Below are 12411 nucleotides of genomic sequence, written 5' to 3'. Positions count from 1 at the left end.
TGCTTACCTTTTCCAATTTACCCTCCTGTCCTGCCCCCACCTGGGAGAAGAGAAGCCCTACAAACCACATGACTCCTCCGCCTCCCTGCCCCCCAAACTTTTCTATGGTAACTGACTACACAGGCATGACCACCTAACTCAAGGGCAGCTAATTAATAGACATGAATTGGCTATACTTTCTCTTGGGACTGTGGTGAGGCAATGTTGAATCCTGCATCAGAAAACTGCTATATAGCAGGGGCCAAAGTGCTGCCAGGACAAGCTGAAATTACAAGGAAAGCAAACAGAGGATGCTGCTCTGCGGGGTGGAGAGTAAAGCAGGAAGGAGAAAGAGACAAAGAAAGAACAGAGACTGAGAGAGCAACTTCTGGTCTTGACCAGTTCCCACGCCTATGCCCATCAGGTACAGAAATACTTCCTTTGATTGGGTCCTGTGAAATGCACCATGTCCTTTCCATACCCCACTGTGTTATCTGAGCTAGCGTGGGTGGATTTCTGTTCCTTACAATCAAATAGTCTCTGATTAATATAATAAGAAACAGGAGCCATAGTTATATCACAGAACAACTAAAAGAGTAAGAAATGGCTAAAAAAAAATTAAATGTCTTTCTTTTAGATCATACAGAAAGAGAAGGAGAGAATGAATGAATGAATGAACCAATGAGTCTTCAAAGTTGAAAAGACTCTAAATTATGGCTGCCTCAGAATACTCCAAGTTTATTTCCATTTTATCTATACTCTTTTTAGATATCTATACTCTTTTTAGAACGAAAAGGGTAAGTGTTGGCAAAGCTCTCTTCTTATAAAATAAAGCACAATGCTGAGGACTTAAAACAGTGATACAGTACATACTTTCCCCTCGCGAACCATAGTTCAAAATTCCCTTGTTACTCACAGAGCGTACAATTATGATGTCCATTCTCCACCTGCCATCAATCAACTTACTGTTGTATAGCTCTGTTCAGGGCACTGGTTCAAATGAGTCAACAACTGTGAAATCTTCTCTGATTCCCTAGGAAGAATTAGTTACTTTTTATTCTGCTTCCCATTGCACTTAACACATCTCTCTACGTGGGTTCTCATACTGGTATATTACAATTCTTTGCACATTTCTCAATCGGACTACAAGTGCTTTGAGGGCAGGGCCCATGGCTCATTCTTTAACCCTGTTGTGCCTCGCACAGTGTCTGACTTACAAGCTGGTGGAATAAATCAAGGCTCATTAACTCTGCCTCATGGGAGACTTCCTGGAAACAGTAATTAAGATTAAAAATTTTTTGTAACAAATCAACTGGGGTTACAACTACACACACAAATTGTGTTTAACCATTTCAACTGAGTTAGCCTATAACTTTAGTTTCAAAAAAAGTACCAAAAGCATGTCAGAATTTAAATACCTGCTGAAAAGTTGCACTGCAAAACACTGCGTGGAGCTGGGGATAGGAAGGAGGTTAAACACCTCAAACTGTTAAGTACAGCTCTCATCTTTGGTGAGCTCAGACTGTACCATTAATTTAATACTGAAAATTCAAAGTAATCATTTAACTAAAATGACATGAAAAAAGTGCTGAACCCAGCATTTTGGCTGAAGTGGTTAAAATGCCAGGATATAGAGGTGGACTGAGTTTCCTGGAAACAAATTTTATGGGACAAGCAGACACGGGTTGTTGGCAACTCAGCTTTGTAAACTACTTCTTATGATGCACGGTGAAACACTCACCTCTTTAATAACTGCACTTTCCTACTGGCAAAGCTGAGGGAGGGGGATAGGAAGCCATTAGCAAGTGTGAGGTGATGTTGAAAGGGTTCTGCTGAAGAACCCATGGTGTCATTTGTTCACTGCATTCTCCACTTTCAAACAAGGAGAGCAGAGACTTCAGGAGCTAAACTATGATCAAGGTACTACTTTTGTTAGTGGAGACCCAAATGATAGAGTGCGGAGATTTCGAGGCTACAGTAGGTGCCTCCCGCCACCTCTCCCACTAAATTAAAGTTATCTGAATCCCAGGGAAGGAGCAACTTGATTTACTCATCTAGTCATTGATGGAGAAGTAGGAACAAAGAAAGACCTACCTGGGTCCAGGAGAGACAATTCCTTCCTAATCTGCTTATTGCAATGGAGAGCAAAGAGCAAGGAAAGTCCATCCTGCCTGAATCAAGTAATCCAAGAAGCAAAGGAGAAGAAAGAAAGATACGGCCATGTGGTTTTTTTCAATGCAGTGACTGTTACCACATTAACCCTGCACAACAGAGAAGAGAGGCCAAATGACTACCAGACTCTCACCAATCAGACAAGCTAATCCTCTTCCCAAGGGAAGGAGTGAGTACAGGATAAAAGAGAGGCAGAAGCATGCCCTTGGGAGGGAGGAAGAGTGGCAGAAATTTCTGATTCTGTGCATATGTGGTATGTGGTGGGTGAGGATAAGGTTTCTCCTCAGACACCCAGGCTGACATTGTGAAGGTATTATCATAAGATGAAATACACTGGAAGAAGCATAGAAAGATGCCAGGATACCAAAAGATGCTGGAGAAACGTTGTGCATAAGGCTACATTAGTCCCATGACCTCAAGGCTCTATGTGTTCCCAAGGACCCCACTTTGGAGTGAAAAATAAATTCTATCTCCTTTTTGGATTCACAGCAAACTCAAGGAGAAAGTGACCTACGAGCAAAAGCAAAGAGGAAAGGCACACAACCCAAAGGGCTGAGACAAATGCAAACTGGAGTCATTATAACATCTTTCTCTCTAAGCCAACCTTCCATCCCATTAGCATCACTCCCAGTAGTCTGTGGTCTCCTAAGACAAAGACTCCGGAGCCTTAGCGCCAGAGAGGGATGGAGCTAGAGGGAACCTCAGGGGTCACATCAAATTCAGGTCTTTCATTTTATAAATGTTAAACTCAAGCCCAGAAAGGTTCAATGACTTGCCTGAGTTTATATCACTAAGTAGCAGCAGAGCGAGGCTTGGAGGCCAGTGCTCTTGATTTAGCTCTTTCTCTTGTATTTCTCAAATACAGCCACTCACTCAGTCCTCTCCAGCCCCGAGACCCACGTTTCCCCCACCTATTCTTTTCTCCCCACTGCTACTGTTCTAATCCAAGCCTAGAAGCCGAGAACTTCAAGATCTTTCATGTGAATCACAGCAACGATATTCTAACCTTGTGGACCTTCAGGACTCTTCTCTCGATCTGAAGTCACTTCTCACTTGCCTCAAAAGTGGTCCCCTGCTCACTGGGGTGCGTTGCACTGTTCTGTCCCTGCTCTTTTCCCCTGGCCAGCATGTCCCATGCAGGGGCTGCTCTTTAGCCTTGGTCTTAGCATGAAGGAGAAGGGAGCAGAGCTAAAGCTGATCCGCAGTGGACAGGCAGTATGTGAGAGAAGTACATGTTTGTGGTTGTTGTTGTCACTGAGATTTCAGGGGCACTTACGTATCCCATGCAGTTAGAACAGTGCCTAGCTCAAAGAAGGCACTCAGAAGATTTTTTTTTTTAACTGAATGAATGAATGAATGATCTCACTAATCCTCACAGTAATCTTATTTTAGATACTATTATCATCTTCATATTGCAGATGAGAAAAGCAAGGCCTAAGGAATTTAAATAGTAGGGCTAAAGTTATATAGCTAGTAGGTGATGAGGCTGGAATTCAGACCCAGAACCTCTGACCCCAAAGCCCATATTCTTTAACCAGTGCATCACACTAATTCTGAGAACTCTTAAAACTGCTGGAGTCTAAAATACACAGTTTTTAATTACGTATTATCTTAAAGCTGTCTGATTATTTCATATATTATATCATGCCTTGATATCCACAGGGAATTGATTCCAGAATGCCCCTCAGATACCAGAATCCACGATGTGCAAGACCTTTATTTATATATAATGGGGTAGTACACACATATAATCTTCTGACTATCCTCTGCCATTTCCCCCTGGTTGCAGGCAAAGATTCCCTCCTAAAGACTTCTTTACTGACTGATGATGGTTGACTCAGGACAAGAGCTCACCCTTCTTACTTACAGTTCTCAGGGAGTCAGAAGGCTGGCTTGAGCACTCCTCACCTTGACTCAAGAGCTCCAGAGGCAAAGACTGAATTTTAAACAACTTTCAGGTCTGATGGAGATATAACTTTTGAAGGAGTAGATCACTTCCTTCTTCCCAGATGTCAGCCCTATCACTCAAAGGCAGGGAGGAAGAGAAATGCCTTCTAGAAAGATTGTTTTAAGAGAAGAAAGAGGAAACAGTCAGGCCTCAGTTAGAAAAGCAAGAGTCAGCACAAAAAAAATCTGTTTATTTTGGGAACTATCTCAGGATGATACATTTGAGTTCGCACCCTGCTTTTCCAGACAGCAAGCAGCCTGCACTACTGCTGGCTCAGACAGGCCGCTGTTCTCCAGCCTCATCATGGACAAGGCACACATGTCTGCAGCTGAAAGGGTGGCCACTGACATGAAAGCACCTCTGCAGCCCATCACTTGCCAAGGACAGGGAAAGAGCACTGCCCAAATCTCTCCACAGTCCTGAGTGCACAGTTTGCTCCATCCAAAGCTCTCACTGCTGCATCCCTACCCTTCTCAGAAGGCTCAAACAGAGCAGACAGGGCATGTGTGTAGCTTTAAGTGAAAAGAGCAAAGAAACTAGCCTGGAATACTTAGATTAAAACCCTTCTTTAGAGCAGGTATACATGGGTGAACTTTTATTTTTTTTAATATTTATTTACTAAATTATCTATCTATCTATCTATCTATCTATCTATCTATCTATCTATCTACCTACCTACCTACCTACCTACCTCAGTGTAAGCCTACCGTGGTGATTTGAGAAGGCAGTAGAGAGAGCTGGCTAAGAATACAGACTCTACAGCCAGATGGCTTTGGTTCAAACCCTGGCTCTCTATCATTTACTGGCTATGTGACCTTGGGCAAATTATTTGGTCTTTCTGTGTTTAATTTCCCTCATCTGGAAAATGGGGATAGTAACAGCCTCTACCCCTGTGGGGCTGTTATAAGGATTAAATGAACTCATGACACGTAACACCCTTAGAAAAGTGCCTGGCACACAGTAAGACCTCAGTCAGTGTTTGCTATTATGGCCATGATCATTATTATCTGAAGAAGAGCCAAGGATTCAGGAGTCCTTGCCAGTCATTTCCCAAGTCTGGAACACAGCAAAGCACTGCTCATGTATATAGCTATCAAATAGTGTAACAGACTTGCTACATCTACTACTGAGATAAAGAAAAATCAAGTACAGATGCTGCCATTCAGAAACTCACAGGCTGTTGGTGGATAACAAAGGCAGATTCACAAATAACAGCTGCAGGTAAATGACCTGCACAAGGTGACAGGCTGAGAATATAATCAAGTGAATCTAAGGTTTTCCTATTCCAAACCAGGGTTCTCTCTACAACTTTGAAAACAGGTTTTGCACAGCTATTTGTTTATTCAAAAATTAACTGTGTCCCTGTAACGTTCTAGGCACTGACAGTACAGTGGTGAAAAAGACAAAGCTTTCACCCTCATAACATTTATTTTCTAGTGGGGAAGAAAGAAAATAATAAGTTAAATACATAATACATTTTCATGCAGTGACAAGTATATGCAGAAAACCAAAGCAGGTAAGGAAGGAATGAAGGTCTGAAGAGGCAACATTTCAGCAGAGGCCTAGATAATGTGAGAGAATGAGCCATGTGAAGGTCTGGGGATAAGCATCAGGCGGAAGGGAACCCAAGCGCGAAGGCCCTCAAGTAGGAAGGAATGTGACCTCTGTCTGAAGGAGAGTAAGAAAGCTGCATAGCTGGAGTGAGCAATGGGGTGAGCAGCAGATGTGAGGATGGTGGGAATCTCATCTTGTGTGACTTTACAGGTCCTCTTCCCCCCAGGTTACTCTGAAGCAAGTTCCAGACATGATATAATTCATACTGGAGCATTCTAAATAGAATAGTTACATGACTTCCTTTGTATCCTAAAAGATCATTCTAGCATCTATGTGAATAATGGAATGGAGGGGTTACAGTGAGGGGAAGGATGAGTAAGAGTGGCAATGAGGGAACGACAGTAGAATTCTTGGAGAGAAATTATGTGGCCCGGACCAGTATAGTGAGGGAGCGGAGGTGAGAAGTCCTTGGATTTGATGTATAGTTGAGGGTAAATCTGACAAAATTTGCTGATTAATTGGATTTGGAATGTGAAGAAAAGAGAGATATTGAGTATGACTCTTAGGTTATTGGCCTGAGACAAGACGATGCCATTTATGGAGAAGGAGAAGTCAAGGTCAGAAGCATGCTGGAGAGGGAGGAGAACGAGTTATGTTTTGAACAAAAGCAGCTATGAGAGCAAAGGCACAGGATGTGTAACAAGAAGGCCTGACTCCAAGTCCTGACTCTTGCCACTCCTAGCTCTAGCTGGGCCACCTTGGACAGGTCACGTACTCTCATTCAATTTCCTCATCTATGTAACACGGGGATAGCACAACCACCTCTCGGGTTTGTTCGAATAAGGAAGTGAGATGTCTGTGTACACCCTGTAAATTGTAAAGGTGCTGAATCAAGGGTAATCTTCTTGTTTCCTTTGTTATTGCTGATAAACATTTGTTTAAGTGACTCATACATGAACCTCAGGTTACAAACACGATTATGTCTTAACAAATTACATTACGAAAAGACAACTGTATATCATCCAGTTCTGTTTTGCTTGTTTAATGCTTATACTTTCGAAGGGTATAGAGCATCATTTACATTTCTTATTTGCATATCTTACTATCATTCATGCAGGTTATCGCATTTGATCCTTAATATAGACAGAGTGGGTGCTATGGCCCCTAGATGACTGATGAGAAAACTGAGGGACAGAGAAGTACTATCAAAGGCCTGACATCCTAGTCTTATTGCCTTCCTCTCTTGGTCTGTAAGTCAGAATACTGCGATCCTGGTGTATAATCCACTTGGCATCAGGGCCTGGTCATATCAGGGAAATTTCTGACACATAGAGTGCTGAGCACCTCCATGACCACTGGTAAAAAAAACAAACACAACTACTTAGACGCAGCACTTAAGTTTGCAAAATACTTTTATATATATATTTTCTTAGTTCCCCCAACCTGTGGTAGGCATATGATAGCTATTAGACGTAAGAGGCACTATCATGTAACAGAAGGATACGCCCACTTTATACACTGACTTAAAAGAGGAAAAATGACATTGTTCTGTATTGTTTTGTATTTAGTAATGTTCCTCGTCACTGTCTGTTTCAGTCATTCATTCAACCAATATTTGAGGGTCTACTCCATACTAGGCAATGTGCTGGGTGCTTGGTATACACTGGAACTACAAGTTTTTTATTGTTAAAAAGTGACACGAATTATGTTATTGAGACGAAAAGAACAAAAAACTTATTTATGATGGATATTTTATTTTTGAATGGAATCACGGACATCCAAGTTTCATTTTCAAGTCAATTAAAAAAAATATCCCAGTGGCCCTCTCTAGACTTTCTTTTGCCAGGAATGTGTACCAGTTTCAATTATTTGTACCTCTGATAGCTACATTCCCATTTGTATTAGACATAAATTACATCAATAACAGTAGAGAAATGGTTCAGAAGACCTAGTTTTTTGGAGTACAACAAGACTTCAACCTAAGAGATGTGGACTCTTACTATATATTGCCTTACATTTCTTATACTCTCTTTCTAGATGGCAAATCATCAGCAGTAGGTCTCAGCATCTAGCGGACGATGAGCCACATCCAATTGAGGAACACTGTTTCTAAAGGGTATTTCTGTGATAGGGGTTAAAGGATCCTTATGGTCAATAAGTTTGGAAATGCTGGGTTAAACAAAGTAAGTAAGTCTCATTATCACAGGACTGCTCGAAGACTTTATTGTACCATGGTACTTGTGGAACTCCAAGAGGTGGGTAAATAAGCAGCATTTGCCAAACTTATTGGACCACGGAACCCTAGTTTAAAAGACTAAGTCAACAACTCAATCAGTGTTCAGTCTAATATACCTGGGAAGGCCCTGCACTGGGGGATTTCCATTTATAACTGCACATGACATGCATCTTTTTAGTAGGGTGCTGATTCTTTAAGCTTGGGGAGAGTTGAGCAGACACAGAACAGATGTATGGCCCTGAAATGCGGAGGAGAGACCAATCACTATATAGTAAGCACCGTGAAAAAAGGGACTGTTTTTGGTTTTGATTTCTATGATAGTTGCAACATCTAGCACTGCCTGCACATAGCAGACATTGGATATAATTTGTTAAATAAATGGCTCAGTGGAATGAAACCTGCAGAAATGAAAGAAGGTTATGCCAATTTCAGAATGAGTGGCTACATTGTTTTTCTGTCTTCAATGATTTTGATTTCCATATCTAGACTCCTAGTCAGCACTTAATTTATTTTCTTAGAACAAAAGACTGAGAATTATTCCAACCACCTTTTGCATCATGACCCTGCACTAATCTAATAAGAGGAAGGTTACATTGCTCTTTGTAGATGAACAGCACATTAATGAGATCTTCTTGAAATGATCCCACTTCCATTATGCAGACAAAATTACATTTTCCAGCATAATAACTGTGTCAGTGGAGCTCCCAAATTTTGATATTAATTGTTTCACTTGCAAAGGCAACATCATCAACTTATTAGTTTGTCAAACCTCTGGAAAATCAAGGGGAAGCTCATAGTTTTAAGTAGTGATTATCAACCTATACTTCTCCTGCATTCTATCTTTTACACATTTTCCTACTAGCCAGAAGGACTAGGCAAGTTTTATTCCCTGTATTAGGTTTTAACAGAAGAAGTAATATGGGTTTCTTTAAAATGTGATTTTAAATTACATACCACTTACATTCCTCAATCCTTCCTTGAGACTCTAGACTATAAGCTCTTTGAGGGCATGGACCTTCAACGTTTTGTGGAAAACTATATTCTGAGCACCAAAGACAATGCCTGGAACAAAGCAGGTGATCTGTAAACACTGCTGAATGAGCACCACGCTTCTCCTTTCACTGAGACTCGCTGTTTTAAAGGAAAATCTTCCTCCCTCTCCCTCTCTCTTCCCCCCCTTCTTTCCCCTCTCTCTCTCCCCCCGCCCCCCCAACTCTTTCTTTGTCTCTCTCTCATACACACATGTGTACATTACACATACACTCTGGAATACAGGGAGGTCTTGCTATATACACTATGGCATTTTTCCCATGAACAATACATAAGACATGGAAGTTTGGTGAAAATATATCATTAGAGGAGTTTTGGACAGTCACTTTGCATTGTGTAATGTCATCTCCTCTTCCAAGCCTTAACATGCCCTGAGCCACAGAACAAGTTAGGAAGAAATCCTGGCTCACACTTATTCATCTGGTCAGAGCTTGAGACACAGGGCTAATCTGTGAACTATGAGTCTGACAGATCTCAAACACAGGACATTCTCCAATACTGCTTATCTAGTAATTTTTATTTTGTAGTTTACATTTATTCTACCACAAAAAATATTATTTTCCTTTTTATTTTAAACTGTTTATATCTACTTAAGTCTGATTTTATTCTAGATTGGGACCACGACTTCCCCATAGAGTAGTAGAGGTTTTATTTTAAAAATGCAAATCAATAGGATAATAGGATTCAGTATATTGACTTAGCTCTGTGACCTTGGGCAAAGTGCTGAACATGTCTAAGTCTGATACGAGAATAATAACAGCACTGTAATCCTAGGTTGCTGTAAGGCTTAAATGAGATAGATGATCCACGTGGAATGCTTAGCTTACGTTCACTATTGCAATCTCTGAGGGGTTGACAGACTAATAGCCGTGATGATCAAGGACCTAAACAAGTTCATCACCTCTGTAAGTCTTCTTTTTATTTTCTTTCTAATATGCCACTCTCCCCTCATTCCATCCACAGAAGTAGAAACTCACAATGGTAGGCCTTGTGGGTCCTGTTTTATCTCCAGGCGTGAATTCTTCCTGCAGAGTTTGGATAGTATTTCTGGATTGCTTCTGGCTGGGTAATGTCATTTAGGGTAGTCATTTATCTGGCCCCCTGCATTTCCTTTTACAGCGTATGTAACTTCCTCCTTCTTTATTTGGTTCCTTAAAGAGTCTTGATTGGCTGGGGACCCGACCCTTCATTTTCATTTATCAAAAATTCCTAACCAGAGGGGATGAGTGCTGAATTCCAGGGGCATGCTGGGCTGGGGCATCTGTGCCTGGCCTTTTTATCTATGCAGCTGGCTGGTAATTGCTAAGTTTTCCCTTCTGAAACAATTATCCCCCCATTTCTCTCCCCACCTCCACCCCACCCCCAGTTAATTATCAGTTCTAGAATTAAACTGCTTGCCTCTCCTGCTGTTGTCATGACAACAGTTGGCCTGCACCTGCCACTGGGTGAACAGTGGCTCTTTCAGAAGAGGTGATGGCAGTTGCCCGCTCCACAAAAGCCAGGGAGCAAACTAATGTTTACCTGTCTGGGGAGAGAAGTTCCTATTCATTCCACCTTAGGCATTTGCCTGGCAAGTTCCACCTCAACTTCTGTCTCATACAAACTGCTTGTTGGCACACAATAAAGAAAATGAAAAAGAATTTGCGGATAAAAACGCCAAATCCCTCTTGGCTTGTCACAATTCCATCCATTAACTTTACTTATTCCCAGCCAAGATGTTGGAAGATGTGAATTTTCCATCTCCTGAGAAAGGCAGGATAGTGTGGTGGTTGAAGGCACGGAATTTTAAGCCTGATAGATCTGGGTTCTAATCCTGGCTGACTTACTTTCTAACTGTGTGACCACGGCTTAGTCACTTAACTTCTTATAATATCAATTTCCTCATCTGTAAAAAGAGGATGAGAATAACTATATTTAACGGTTTTTTTAAGCTTTGAAATAATATATGTAGGTCTAGCTCCTATTTTATGTTCGACACATAAGCAGGTATCACTATTAGAGCTGTTCAGCTGTTAATCCTGAACAACCCTGAAAGTCAGGGCAAAGTTGGCAGCTTGGTCAGTTTTAACTGGTTCTTGTCTGAGTGGCAGTAGCTGCGAGATGGGATAAAACTGCACACTGCCCCACAGCATCTGGACCAAGATGCATCTGGCAGGCAGGGACAGCTTGAGAAATGCTTCTTTGCCTACCTTCTCTGTAATTCTGTCAGCCCCTCCCTCTCTGTACAGTTTTTCTCATGCTCAATCTCACTTTCCTTTAAATAGAATTGACAGAACCAGAGGGGAAGGAGACATGTACTCACCAAGGAAACAAAATGCTTTTCTGTTTTACAACCACATTACAACCTACAGGGAACAACTGGTAGTGGTGTTGAGTGGGGGAATGAGGCACTTACGTAAGAAAGTGTTTTTCTTCCCTAAAACGTCTGCTTGTGGCTAAAGAAGTATTTTTTTTATGACCCTATAACCACTCATAGGTAGGTCCTAGGTCCAAACAGGACAGGCACGTGAATATTGGTCCTTGGCAAAGACCTCACCATTTAGGGTACCCCGGTTTTATCACGGCCTTTGGACACCTTTCTCAATGTTCTGAAACTACCTTCTTGCAGTTCTGATTTTAAAGAAACCTGCACTCAATGACTCTAAACTTCATACCGTCTTGAAAAGAAAAAAGAAAAAACCTAAAACAAAACAAATAAACACACCCACTTCTGCTCCCAGCATCTGGTACAGACACGTGCTGTGGGTTTCCGGGTAAAGAGGTGAATGCAGTTCAGCCACATGGAACTGAGGAAAAAAAGGAAGGCTCCTTGGAAGTTATTGGGGAAATGGAATTATTCACCTCTTGCCTGCCTCTCACTGACAGAAAGTGAGAAGATGCTAGAGACCAGCAGGTTTCTCCTAAAATGAAAAAGACACCACTAGCCACATTTTGCTGTGGCTGCCACAGGTGAGGGAGGGCATAACCAATGACATCAAATTTAGTTATTCTTAAGACACAGACTGGAGTTTTTTGACTTCCTAAAATCTATTATGCTTAGTGCCAGTCCAAAATGGCTACGCAGATAAACCAGGAAGAAGAGAACTAGGCTCCAGCCAGACTCTGCAGCACCAGCTCGAACTCAGGGACAAATGTGACATCAATGTAATTCTTTGACTAGTTTCTAAGAAACATCTGTAGCCTTAAACCATATTTGGAAAATGTTGGTGCTTAGTATTCCTTATCTCCATCAATTTAGAAGGAACTGGGTATCTACTCTCCAAGTTTGATTTTAAGTTAGGGGAAGGCTGGAGCTGTCAAAACAAGGTATAAATAAGATAAAAATCAAACAAACAATTTCCTTTTATAATTACTTTATCTCAGTTGCTTGTTTTCCCATATAAAAGAAGAAACCCGAAAGGAGAATACTTTTAATGCTTCATAAAATACTTGTCCTTTAAGTATAGTAAAATGTGCTACTTGATGGAGAAAC

General features: G+C 41.3%; 1 protein-coding gene across 4 annotated transcripts in view; it reads right to left on the bottom strand.

Moving 5' to 3' along the window:
- Window positions 1-12411, bottom strand: part of TRIM44 (tripartite motif containing 44) — a 113977-nt gene that overhangs the window by 31672 nt on the left and 69894 nt on the right. The window contains exon 5 of one of the 4 annotated variants that reach the window (XM_068554062.1): window positions 896-1012. The exons of 2 other annotated variants lie outside the window; for them this stretch is intronic. In XM_068554062.1, coding sequence (XP_068410163.1) covers window positions 937-1012 — 76 coding nt within the window. In that variant the 3' untranslated portion in view covers window positions 896-936. The remainder of the gene's footprint in view (window positions 1-895; window positions 1013-12411) is intronic. One more of the 4 variants, XM_068554061.1, reaches the window with a different exon arrangement.

The sequence above is a fragment of the Eschrichtius robustus genome, chromosome 11, assembly GCF_028021215.1.
Source record: "Eschrichtius robustus isolate mEscRob2 chromosome 11, mEscRob2.pri, whole genome shotgun sequence".
NCBI lineage: Eukaryota > Metazoa > Chordata > Mammalia > Artiodactyla > Eschrichtiidae > Eschrichtius > Eschrichtius robustus.
Note: the sequence above shows the minus strand (reverse complement) of the source record. Positions and strands in the feature narration are given on the sequence as shown.